At 45.9% G+C, this 12,788-nt stretch overlaps 1 protein-coding gene across 4 annotated transcripts in view; it reads left to right on the forward strand.

The window, feature by feature from the left end:
- The window catches only part of KAT7 (lysine acetyltransferase 7), a 27,079-nt gene extending 25,042 nt beyond the window's left edge, over nucleotides 1–2,037 (forward strand). For all 4 annotated transcript variants that reach the window (XM_023553596.2, XM_003414646.4, XM_064271194.1 and 1 more), the window contains one exon: nucleotides 348–2,037. In XM_023553596.2, coding sequence (XP_023409364.1) covers nucleotides 348–449 — 102 coding nt within the window. In that variant the 3' untranslated portion in view covers nucleotides 450–2,037. The remainder of the gene's footprint in view (nucleotides 1–347) is intronic.
- Nucleotides 2,038–12,788: the final 10,751 nt, after the last annotated feature.

The raw sequence follows: 12,788 nt of genomic DNA on the forward strand, positions 1-12,788 counted from the left end.
TTAGATTGGAGACACTTGCCCACCTGTAGAGGGGAATCTTCACAAACCCCAGTGCTGTGGAAATGGGTTTAAATTCCTTAAACATGCCATCCCAGCTAATGCCCTCTTTTAATTATTTTAGTTGATTCATGTGTAATGAAGGAAAGTGAATGATTTTCAATTCTTACTGAGGGCGTGGAGGAAGAAATGGATCAAGTGGGAAAGCATTTTGTAAATCAAAAGACTTTTATTTTTACACATATTATTAATCCTTTGTGGAGATTTCACCTCAGCCAACAGTCATTTTGGAATCTATATATAAAAACATTTTAGTATAATGTGTAACTTTTCCCATTGTTCTCTTCCAGGACCTGATTGATGAGTGGATAGCCAAAGAGGCCAAAAGGTCCAACTCCAATAAAACCATGGATCCGAGCTGTTTAAAATGGACCCCTCCCAAGGGCACTTAAAGTGACCTGTTGCTCCGAGCCAGCGAACCCCAGCAGTAGGAATCCGTACCCTAGGGATCTGTCATTTCTGTTGCTCTTGTGATTGGCAAGTGCAGTATCCTTTGGGAAGGCCATCCCCCTCAGGACTGTCCTGGCTCCGACCTTTGTGTACACTGCAGACGCTGGTTCTGAGGAACTGTTGTTTCGGCCTCAGTGAGGTTGCCTGGATGGGATCTGTATTAGACTTGAGTGCAGACCCCTCATAGCACTGACCCAAGGAGTTCTGTTATGGTACTGTACCTGTCCAGTCACTGGTTCTCTCCTCACGTCCTCTAGCCCCATGAGGTTGTGTTGTTGTGTCTTCTAAACTGTTGTAATTGTGCTTCTTGCCTCCCGGTCACCAGACCTCTGAATATGGGTTGCCACCACCTGGACCTTTCCAGTTACTCCTCACACATGGGTTTTGTGGAGGGGCAGGGAAGAGGTAGCACTTCTAAGTGTGTGCGCGCTGGGAGGGGGTCAGTTCACTTTGGATTTTATTTTGCTTTAGTTTTTTTTTTTTTTTTTTTACACCCTCCAGATTAATTGAAAGGCTTGTTTTTGATCAGTATATCAGGCTGACCAGCGCCAAAGAGTTTCCCAGGGATTAGTCTTGGTAACAGCCCATAATCTCATGAATGAGATGGAGAGAAGAATTAAGAGGTGGTGATTCTGTATTTTGATTTGAGTCCACCTGTGGGCAGTGGAATGGATACTTCTGTCTTTTTGGCTCATCAGAAAGTACCCAGTAGTAAATGTTTTCTTCTCTCTTTACTCCCTGTCCCTTTTTACCTTTGCAGATGCCAAAATAATTTCCAGTTCTCTTTCATGTTACATGTTAGCTGGCTAATTGATGATGCTGCAGAAACCTTTTCACCAGTACTAGTCTGATAAATCTCTCCTGTACTTCCACATACATTGCGTTGACTTTGTTCAGTCGTCCTCAGAGAGGTAGAAAGTAATTGAAAATCACGTCCATATCTCAGCCCATGACTCAGCAAGGCAGAACGGCCGCCCTTGCCAAGGTTTGCTTCTCTTTACAACAGTGCCTCACCCTCCCTCGAGGACTAAAAGTGCTTCTCTCCCTCCCAAGAATTCCTCCTCCATTTCCTTTTTGGGCTTTGTCACCATCCCCCTATTCTCTGGTCTCCTATTTTTGGCGTTGTTCAAGTGAAGGAAGAGATGTTCCCTCTAATTTTTCTCTAGCCCGTTATAACCTGCTATCTTGGGGCAGCTTTTGATGTATGACATGTCACCCTTCCCAACTTGGTCTCTGACAACACTGCTGTCTTCATGTGGAGCCCTCACCACAATCTGGTCATTTGTGCCTTTCTCTTGTCATCTCTGTACACTACTTATATTCACTGTGGGTTTGGGGGGGTGCTAATTTTAAGCATGTTCAGTGGCAGCTCCCCTCCAGTTTCAGTGTCACTGTTAAATTTATCCAAAAGCAACTTCACTAGGGGTTTTCTTAAGGGGTAAAGGCCTTTTACAGAAGCTAAAACCCTTCCCCACATGTGGTAGAATGTGCTGTTCTATATCTACTTCTCAATAAAGCATGTTCTCTGCTCAAGTCTGTTTTATCCAGGGACTTTTATTTACATATGAAAGTAATGCAGCTGACCTGCTACTAATAGTAAATGTACTTTGGATTTTTTTTCCCCCCCAGCAGTAAACTGGCTGTTGAGGGATGTGGTTTGTGGCTATGGAAATGTTTTTCTCTGTGAAGCAGGCTATCTATAGAGGGAGTACTTTTAATTTGCCTAGCTGATGGGATAAATTAGATCTGCCTCACTTTGGTTCCAGCTACTTAGGTATGCATAGCAATGACTAGTCAGTAAGTTTATTGCACAGATTTTCGCAGGGGAAGGGAACCAGGAAGTTAGGAGAAGTGGGGGTACAACTGGTACTTGTGGGAGGTGGGAAGGGGTGAATCCTTCTTGTCTCCAAGCTCATTTGCCTTAGTGAGCACTCACCTCTAATCATTGACTGCGAGGTTGAGATGATTGTTTCTGAAAGTAGCTGCATTTTCCTGTGGAATTTACCCAGCACAGGAAAAGGTAGAAAGGAGCAGGGTGGGTATTTGCGGGGATGGTTCGGTTTAGTTCAATGTGGCCAGTAGTGGTGAGCAACTATCCCAGTGGACAGACAGAGGGCCCTCCTCTGTGTGTCACTTACTGGGGGTGGGAATAGGATGGAGAGAACCTTAAGGTTATACAAAGACCCTTCTTTTTAAAATCATGTCTGCACAGACCTTGCTCTCGATATTTATATCAAAGGGAAAATCAGCTCTCCCTCACTTTTAAAAAAAATCAAAGGTAATGTGGACTGTAAGAACGAAATGCTGAGATACGAAGGCACTTGAAGTTTGTGCACAGCCCTGAACCCCAGCCTCTACTGATTTCTGCCCCTTCCTCACCTAAAAATAAAAGGAAGATTTCTCTACTTTAACCCCCTTACAAGTATGGGAGCATTGTTCCCTTCCCTGGGCAACTTTGAGTAAGGCCTGTCTATCCCCTTTGTCTCCCTGTTATCTGCATAAAAGTAGCCCAACTGCCTGAGCAAGTCTGGAGTTTATTCCTGGACATAACTCCTAAAACCCACTTAATGGTAGGAAGCACCTATTCTTTCCAGAGAAAGAGAAGAGGCCTGGCATGTCCTGGCTGCTTCTCTGTGCTCAGCACCATGCTAGGTGCCTTTACGCTGCCTCATTTGGCCCTCGTGTTAGCCCTGTGGAGTAGATGTTCACCTGATTTTGCAGGAGGAAACCTGGAGCCCCCAGCCAAGGGGATGCAGTAAGCAGTGAAACCAGAAATTCATCTGGTTCATGCAATTTGAGAACTCAACACCTTCCCCTTTACCCTTTGCTTCCTTGACTTTTTCGGTTCCTTTATGATTATTCATCTTCCTTCTAGTTTTCCTTCTGCCACAGGCATCCATGCTTCTGGTAATGGTGAAACCAGTGACAACTAAGACCAGGGAATTGATTTTACTTGATTTTTTCTAGAAGCAGTAAATTAGGGACCATAGAGTTAAACCAGGGAGCAAAAAATGTGCCTCATTCTGGCTCTGCCTCCTATTTTAATTTGTAGGAATGAACTGTTTAGCAAGTACTGTCTGTCCCCTACATGTGATTTCATCCAGTCCTCACAACAATAAGTATTATGCCCCTTGTCCCGATGAGAAAATTTGTGGCTCATAGAAGTCATGCAGCATTACAGAAACAGGATGAGAGCCTTGGCTCTGTGATTCAAATCCCACTCTTGACAGTGTTGTCATGGAGTGGTAGAGCCCTTGTCTAGTCATTTAATGTCTGCGTGTTTCTGATCTGCTGATAACCAAAAGGTCAGCAGTTTGAACCCACTCAGAGCTCTGTGGAAGAAAAGGCCTGGCAGTCTGCTTCTGTAAAGATTATAGCCAAGAAAACCCTGTGGAGCAGTTCTTTCTAACACATCGGCCTGGTTGCCAGGAGTTGGCCTCAGTGGCAGCTCATAGAAGCCAGGTTTGATGGTATGCTACGCTCTATAGGGGCAGTGGTGGTTCAGTGGCAGGATTTTCACCTTCCATATGGGAGACCAGGATTCACTTCCCACCCAGTAGACCTCATGCACAGCCACCAGCCTTCTTTCGGTGGAGGTTTGCATGGTGTTACGAACAGGTTTCAGCAGCACTTCCACGTGGGCTAGGAAGAAAGGCCTGGTAATCTATTTCCTAAAGCCGCCAATGAAAATCCTATAGGTCACAGTGGTTTGATCTGCAACCAATCATGGGTATGGCACAGGACCAGGTAGCATTCACTCGGTCGAATGTGAGGTCCCATGAGTCCAGAGCAGACTCAGTATCAGCCAACAACATACCCTTTATATGCCAAGATGCTTTTGACTGGTCTCAGCTTGATGTTTCTTAGTTCTGGGGCAGGTTGCATGGCAGCCCTGGCCCTCCTTGTGGCTAGGGTAAGGTATGAATGGTCTTGTTGGGGAGTTGTCCATGTCAAGCCAGTTGGTTAAGATCAAGGTTGGAGCTACGTATGAACTAAAGCCAGTGTGCAAACACTGACCACAACTAGCTTACAGTACACTTGCCTTCTTGAACATGAAACAAATGAAAAGTCGCTTTTTTGGACATATATTATTAGTAACTTCAAGGGTACTGGTACATACCTGCCTTTACTCCTTTGAAGCAATCAGTCAAATGACGTTAAAGAAGCCCAGTTTTTATGAGACCCTAGGTCAAGCGGCATAGCTCTTAGCAGTGAGAGCTGCTCTTCTGACTGCTTTTGAGACTGTTGAAAGCATTAGGTCTTTTTTTTTTTTTTAATGCAAATATGCACATAGATTTGTTCAGGAGATTGTGCCTTTGAAGTCCTTTCTTCAGCATGGAGTCAAGAAACTGGTTTGAGAAGCCTCCATGAGAAGGCAGGATTTGTGCTTTCTGCCTACCCTCACTCTTAGGCCAAGGCCTTAAGCTAGTTTCCGTCTGAGTTTAGGCTCATAATAACTGGTCCCATTCAGTGAAGTGACATAACTGAAGGAAAAGTCTTGGCTCATTGGCTCTAAACATCCATTTCCTTCTTTCTCATGGGTCTCACAGGTGCACATATATACAAAGTGCTGACAGGGTTATGCATAATTTTATGAGAAAATACGAAAACCATTTTTCTAAATAATAGTATGGGATAGGTGCTGGGAATTCTAGAATAGAAATCTTTTGCTGGTTACCGGGATCACAGAACTATAGAACTGGACCTCAGCTGGTTTTGTCCCAGCACTTGTTGCCACAAACTTGTATGGCTGCCTTTTCCAGACTGTTTCCTGCTGACGGGGGCAGTGTAATTGCCCACTTCCTTTGTGGTGGCTTTGACAAAATACCAATGAATATCACTGAGAAGGAAACAAAAGAGTGCCCAATGGTGAAAATGCCCTTGATGCTGAAATATTAGTTTGTCTCTCGTGCAATACCTCGGCCTTTAGATGCAAGTCATGTTGCCACCATTTTGGGATTTGGGGGTTGGTTTGTGCCTGAAAGTGGAGAAAATAACCTCTGCTGTTGCACAACATTGGCTCCATTACTCTCAAATGTTCCATGTGAGAGATAAACACCTGTAGCCTTGACAGTTGTGTTCATTCCAAGAAACCAGTCTTTGCTCTTAACTGGGTTGTTTCTGGAAACAGCTTACCTTATATTTGCTCTTTTCCAAAGTTATCAGAAGTCAACGTGCTTGTAAATATAGAGGTGTGGTAGATTATCTCCAAAGATGGCCACCAACAATTGCACTCATCCCCACATAGGTGTGCCACTCCTTCCAGTAAGAGGTCTATCTTCTTCTTGGATGTGAGCTGGCTTTGTGACTTGCTTTGACAAATAGAATGGAACAGAAGTGATAATCTGGCAGCTTCCATTTTTTCTCTTCTGGAAACCAGCTGCCATGTAAAGCTTGAGCTAAACTACTGAATGAGTACACCATGTGTAGGAGAGCCAACCCAGAGACTCCTGAGAAGTAACTGATGTAAACCGTTATGTGTTGGGATGCTTTGATACACAACAGTGAACTGTGCTCTATAGGGTTTTCAGTAGCTGCTTTTTTGGAAGTAGATCACTAGGCCTTTCTTCCAAGGTGCTGCTGGATGGACTCGAACAACCAACTTTTTTTTTTTAATTGTGCTTTAAGTGAAAGTTTACAAATCAAGTCAGTTTCTCATACAAAAACTTATACACACCTTGCTATGTACTCCTAGCTGCTCTCCCCCTAATGAGACAGCACACTTCTCTCCACCCTGTATTCCCCGTGTCCATTCAACCAGCTCTTGTCCCCTCTGCCTTCACATCTCACCTCCAGACAGCAGCTGCCCACATAGTCTTGTGTGTCTGCTTGAGCCAAGAAGTTCATTCCTCACCAGTATCATTTTCTTATACTCCAGCCCAATCCGTGTCTGAAGAGTTGGCTTCGGGAATGGTTCCAGTCTTGGGCTAACAGGGTCCAGGGACCATGGCCTCAGGGTTCCTTCCAGTCTGTCAGACCATTAAGTCTGGTCTTTTTACAAGAATTTGAGGTTCATATCCCTCTGTTCTGCTCCATCAGGGATTCTCTGTTTTGTTCCCTGTCAGGGCAGTCATTGGTGGTAGCTAGGCACCATCTAGTTCTTTCAGTGTCGGGCTAATGTAGTCTCTGGTTTATGTGGCCCTTTCTGTCTCTTGGGTTCATATTTACCTTGCGTCTTTGGTGTTCTTCATTTGCTTTTGCTCCAGGTGGGTTGAGACCAATTAATGCATCTTAGATGGCTGCTTGCTAGCGTTTAAGACCCCAGACACCACTCACCAAAGTCGAACAACCAACTTTTTGTTAGCAGCCAAGTGTGTTAACCATTGCAGCACCCAGGGACTCCAAGTTTGGAAAATACTAACTACCAGGGGAAAAGAAGAGTTAAATACAGGCAATCTCCGACTTAGGATGGGATTCTGTTCCCACAACTGTGTTGTAAATCTGTTCTTATGTAAGTCAAACACTTTTTTTTTTTTTTTTTTCATTTTAAAAATGGCAGTTTCAAACAGTAATCATAAAATTGAACTCCTGTGAGTGAACATCTGAGAATGAGAACACCAGCAAATTACGTGCTACAACATTGTATGTAGTACCTGTTACTAACAATATGTGCCTAAAAAAGGATGGTTGTTAAGTGTGGTTTGTCATAACTTGAATACGTTGCAATTTGGGGACTACCTGTATTTGTTTGTTTTTTTTTTTTTTCTTTGTATTTGTATGTTCCTGGACTTCAGAACTTCTCAAAACTCCAGTAAGCTAATGGGCATTGGGGTTTTCCAAGAGAGGATACACAATGTAACATTGCCTAAAATTATTTGATCTGGGATCATTGTTTTTGTTTTTGTTTTTTTTGAGGCACCTCAAGGGACTGGTATTCTCATTAGCCAACTTTTGGAAATGTTTCTTTCCTGCCTATCCAAATAGGCCCAGATTTCCTCTTGAAGTCTTGTCTATAATTTGACCTGAAACTTGTCTGTAGGATTCAGGTATAGACCAGGTAGTATGAAGGTTGAGAGTTTTTGGAGTCAAGGCAACTTGGCTCAAATCCTGGCTCTCCCATTTCCTGTGTACTTGAAACAACTGGCTTATCCTCAACTGCAGAGTGGAATAGCAATTGTGAAGGTAAAATGTCTTGCAGAATATCTGAATATTCATTTATTTTCTCAGTAAACAAATATTTATTGAGTGCCCTTAAGCCTTGGGAACTGGGTATTCAGTGGTGCACAGAACACATGGAACTTGCCGTCTCCTGGAGAAGACAGATACTAAACAAATGTAATTACTAATGTGATCAGTGCTGTCAAGGAAAAGGACAGGGTGTTGTGAAAGAGTAACAGGAAGGAACTAGTTGAGCTTGGGGATCAAGCAAGCCCTGTCTGAGGAAAGGCCTTATGCTGGGACCTGAAAGATGAGAAGGAGCTAGCCAGAGGAGGAGTTAGGGGAACCAGGGGAATGTTCCAGACAGGAGAAAGCTTGTGTGAAGCCCCCTGAGGCAGGCATGCATATGGTGCATGTGAGAGTCTAAGAGAAAGCCCAGCAGCTGGGGCAGTGTGATTGAGCGGGGGAGAAGCCAGAGAGCACGGGGCCTTGGAGGCCATGACAAGGATGCATTTTTAACCGAGGAAACTGTTGACCTGTGGCTGGTTGGCCATGGACATGATCCACTTTCCCATTGTCAAAGGTCATGCTCTGGGGAAGAATGGCTAGGGTGGTAGGTGGGTGGCAGTAAGATGTGAAGAAAGGAAGTCAGTTCGACTACCGCCCTCTAGGCACGGGATGAGGGTGGTTTCTATCAACCATGGCAATGAAGATGGCAAGAAGTGCACGACCTTGAGATTTTGGAAGCGGAATCAACAACTAGGGGTTGGCTTAGATGTGGGAAGTGAGGAGTTGAGAGTAACTCCCAGGTTTCTAGCTTGAGTGGCTGGGTACATGGACGTGCCGAGTGTAGAGAAGCAGAAGGTCGGGAGGGTAGTTCGGGGACAGCGGAACAAGAGTTCAGTGTTTTGGGTATGTTGAGTTTGAGAGGTACAGGATATGTGTTCAGTAGATGATAGCTATTATTCACTTCAGTTATTTGTATTCAGTTTGGCTCCCTTATGGCTCCCTACTCAGGGTCGCTATGAGTCGGAATCGACTCGACGGCAGTGGGTGTGGCTCCCTAACAACAACAAAAAAAAAGCCCACTACCGTCGAGTCAATTTTTAGTCCTAGTGACCCTAGAGGACAGAGTAGAACTGCCTCATAGGATTTCCAAGACTATAAATCTTTACAGAAGCAGACTGCCACCTCTTTCTCCTTTGAAGCAGCTGGTGGGTTTGAATTGCTGAGCTTTTGGTTGGCAGCTGAGCACTTTAACCACTGCACCACCAGGGCTCCTTATGGCTCACTAGAGAGAGAAATTCCCTGTAGACAGGAAATGTGTGGCCTTTGACAAATCTGCAAGGACCTCTTACATACCAACAGTATCACTGGTATTGGCGGGGGTTGTACAAAGAGAACTAAAATGTGGTCCGTGTCCTTGAGAAACTGTCTTTTGGGGGAGATAAACCATTACTTTTAACGACATAATAGACATTAAATGCTGTCATTTAACGCAAGGCACTCAGGAACTTGGAGGAGGGAGCGAATGGTGGTTCCTGGGGTGGGAAACCTTCACAGAGAAATTGACCTCTGAGTAAGAATTCACCAGAAAGGAAAGAATGGCATTTTCAGAAACCAGAAGCTTGAGTGAACATGGTGGGTTTGAAAAAGATATGAGTAGAGAGCAGTGTGTGGGCTTTGCACAGAATGAGTGAATCTTGGCTCTCCTATAAAGGTGTTCAGCTCTTTAAAGGCAAATTCCAATCTCACACTTCTTTTGTGCCCCTAGTCCCATCTGATTTCTATTGCACTGCTGGCACTAAGAGGATGCTACCTAAATATTGGGTGAATTCCATTTTTTCCAAGTGTCCCAAATAAACAGCAGAATTAAAACCTTCAGCCCTCTTTTGCTTTGAGTTGGGTTTATCACAGTGGACCACTTCTTGGGACCACAGCCCTGGGTGTGGTGGGGCGAGGTAGGGGAGGCACCAGGGATGCCTGGTGGGTTAGGGACGGATGGAATGAGAAGTACATTGAATGGGAAATTTTGTAGTAATGCCAGACTCTGAGGAGGAGGCTTATGGCACCCCACCCCCGTATTTTATTTGTCCTAGAGTGGACATGGTGGTACGATGGAGAATGAACACAGGGTTTACTGCAGGGAAGTTGGAGCTCATGGTAAACAGTCTTGAGACGAAGACTATTTCACTACAGGACAAATAGAAGAAATCTTACTGTTAGTGCTGTTGGCCATTTGGCCTCCTCTCCTTAGTGGCCTCTGCTATCACTAAAGCCTTCCCTGACATCCAGATGAAGCTCTTGCCCTCTCCACCGATGACCACCCTTCCCCACCATTTAAACATAGCCCAGGGATACCTCCCCTTTGCTCCCCCAAAGAATCATAAGCAGAGACAACTTCTAACAGAATCCCTTCTTTTTGGAGAGAGGGACAAAATGTTATATAACCTAGTGAGTGAATGAGGCCTCCTTTACTGCTGAAGCCACCCATACCACTCCCAAGTCCTTTGTTCAGCACCTCGACACTGAGGACCTGGATTCACTCGTTAGGATTTCACTCTGACTGGAGTCCTGTGTGCCCTGCCGACCCACAAATCACTGGGGCAGAGACAGTGGTTTCCCTATCAGAGTATGGACTCCTAAGGACAGGACTGGTTTCATTCCTCTGGCGCTCTTCCCAATGCTTAGGGGTGAGTAGTGCTCAGTGGGTGGCTGACTACCTGTGTCCTAAAAGCAAAGCAGTTAGTGGAAGAGCCGCCATATACAAGAGAATTGATGAATGGCCTGGGCCCCAATTTTACTCCAAGTCAGAAAACACAAGGATTTGAATCCTTAAGATCATGGGTAGGAGGAGGATGTCTTCTTTAGGATGGAGCTTCTTATGATCCTAAAGGGAAAAAGGAATCCCTGCCCTCAAATCCCCTCCACCCAAAGATGCCTGTGCTTCCTCCCTACCCAGTCAGGGTCTTCCTGTTTCTTATCTATCATCTTCACATGTGCGTCAAGCCTGTTTTCTTGCCCTTGTGTGGGCACCAGGTCTCATTAGCATTTCTCTTTGCAGTTCTCTTTGCTGACATGTCAGGTAGACCACTGGGTAGGGTGCAGAGACGAGGTCATTCCTGCCCCTGTGCCCTGAACCAGAGAAGAAGCCATTAACTGTTCATTCATTTATTGAGCCCCTGCTGTGTGCAGGGCACAGGGGAGACAGGAATTTGTGAGCCTTGTCCCCACTAGACATTGAGGTAAGAGCTCAGTGCTGAGAGAGGCAGGATCACTCTAGCTCAAGAGGGTGATGACAGTGCATTTATGCACAACTGCTGCTTGAGACCAATCATACTGGAGGGAAAGCCAGCGAGTTCATCATCGTGGGCCTGTTTTGAAATGCCAGCATGGAAAACAGGAGACACTCGAAGAAGAGGGTGGGCTTTGCCTGCTGGTCAGCTGGATATCCAAGTAGGGGAAGGGGGTCTTTGTCCTCTGGGAAGCATGCAGCTAGGCTCTCACTCAGGACCTTGGTCCTCCTCTTGGTCTGGAGAGAACCCTGTACACGGACAGGTGGTTAGGGGACCCTGTCTCCTCCACCCTTGGAGGCCTTCTCCAGGCACTCCACTCAAGACCCTCCTTTCCCCTCCCTCAGGTCTCTCCTGTCGGTAAATATCCACGACAACAAATTACCAGTTCATAGGCCATATCGTCCATTATTCAGTTGTAATAGCCCCCAGAGCACAGAGGGAGCCAGCCACTCACCCAACCCTCAGTTCCCATTTCTAAAGGAAGGGAAGCAGTGGCAGTGTTCAGAAATTCCGAGGCCCTCCTGAGGGCATGGTAAATGTCCTGGACTACAGAGCAGGAGGCACAGCTTTTAGTTCTGGCTCTGTTATTAGCTCACTGTGTGACTTTGGGCAAGTTGCTTTCTATTGCTGAAAAGTGACTTCTAAGGTTCCTGCCCACACTACCCCTGGAGGAGTGTTCATTTCTATTTGCTATTGGGGGACTTCCATGACCCTTGGAATAGCTTAAACATTTTGTGGAAAAAAAATTCAAGTGACAATAGAGAACTTCTCTATCTTTGTTCCCAAGAGCCAGCCTTGGAATGAGCAGGTGCTTCATCAGGGAAGCTAGAGAGGGGCTAGAAGTCTGCCGCCCTGGGGGAAGAGCTAGGCATTAGGGGAGGCAGAGGGGAACTCAGTTTGTTGGACCAAGACCAGGCTGGGCACCCACTGCCCTTCCTCTGGTGTCAGGTCATTTGAGCTGCTGTTATTTTCCCCAGTTGGCTTCACTTACTTACTTTCATGCCTGCCCCCTTGGAACAATTTGAGTGTGCGGCCCCTACCAGAAGGTGTTAGCTGATAACTGCTTAGGGTGTTACCTCTCCAGGGATAATTTCCACTTATTTGCAACTGTTGAAGGCAAAAGATCTCCTAAGACCAAAGGAGTGACTCTCTAATGATCAATGATCAGAACTTTAAGGACAATTAGGGAACAAGGGAAAGGTTCCAGGCAAGCTAGGAATCATTCTTTGTGGGTTCAGCTGGCCCCCTGGGGTGTTTTGCGGGTGGGGAGCTTGCAGCATCAGAGCTATGGTTGTTCCAGGACCACCTGTCTACACCTCAACTGCCCTCTTCTATGGGGGCTCTACCTAATGGCTTGTGGAGAGCCCATTCTGTCTGTCCAGCTGCCTAGCCCCCATCATGGAGACTGGAGGCAAAATGTCTGGTCCCTTTTCCTGATGCATATGTGACCTAACTCTTGTAGATGGTCCTCTCCTGCCAAGGAGGGCGTGGACTACTTGTCCTTGCTGATACCCTGCTGACGGAGAGAGGAGAGAGAGTGCAGCAGAGAAAGCTGTCTTGGGAAGTTTGAGCCTTGTAAATGGGGTCATTTGTCAGTCATCCTGGGAGTTGATGAAAAGCCATGGATTGGTTCATTCCTTCACCATTCATTGATCCTCTCCTTTGTGCTCTCTCCCTCCCTTCTACAAACACCTAGTGGGTGTCTCTAACAGGTAGAAACTGTGCTGGAGGTTGGGCATACAAAGCAAATGGCAGACCTGGTGCCTGCCCATGGGGAGTTCCCAGTCTGAGGACACCAGCCACGTGCCCCAGCAGGACAGTGCAGTGCAGTGTGCTCTGGGTAGGGCAGGTGCACGGGGAAGGAGAGCTGTGAGAGATGGGCCTGGG

Source organism: Loxodonta africana, chromosome 18, assembly GCF_030014295.1.
Source record: "Loxodonta africana isolate mLoxAfr1 chromosome 18, mLoxAfr1.hap2, whole genome shotgun sequence".
In the NCBI taxonomy this organism is placed as follows: Eukaryota; Metazoa; Chordata; class Mammalia; order Proboscidea; family Elephantidae; genus Loxodonta; species Loxodonta africana.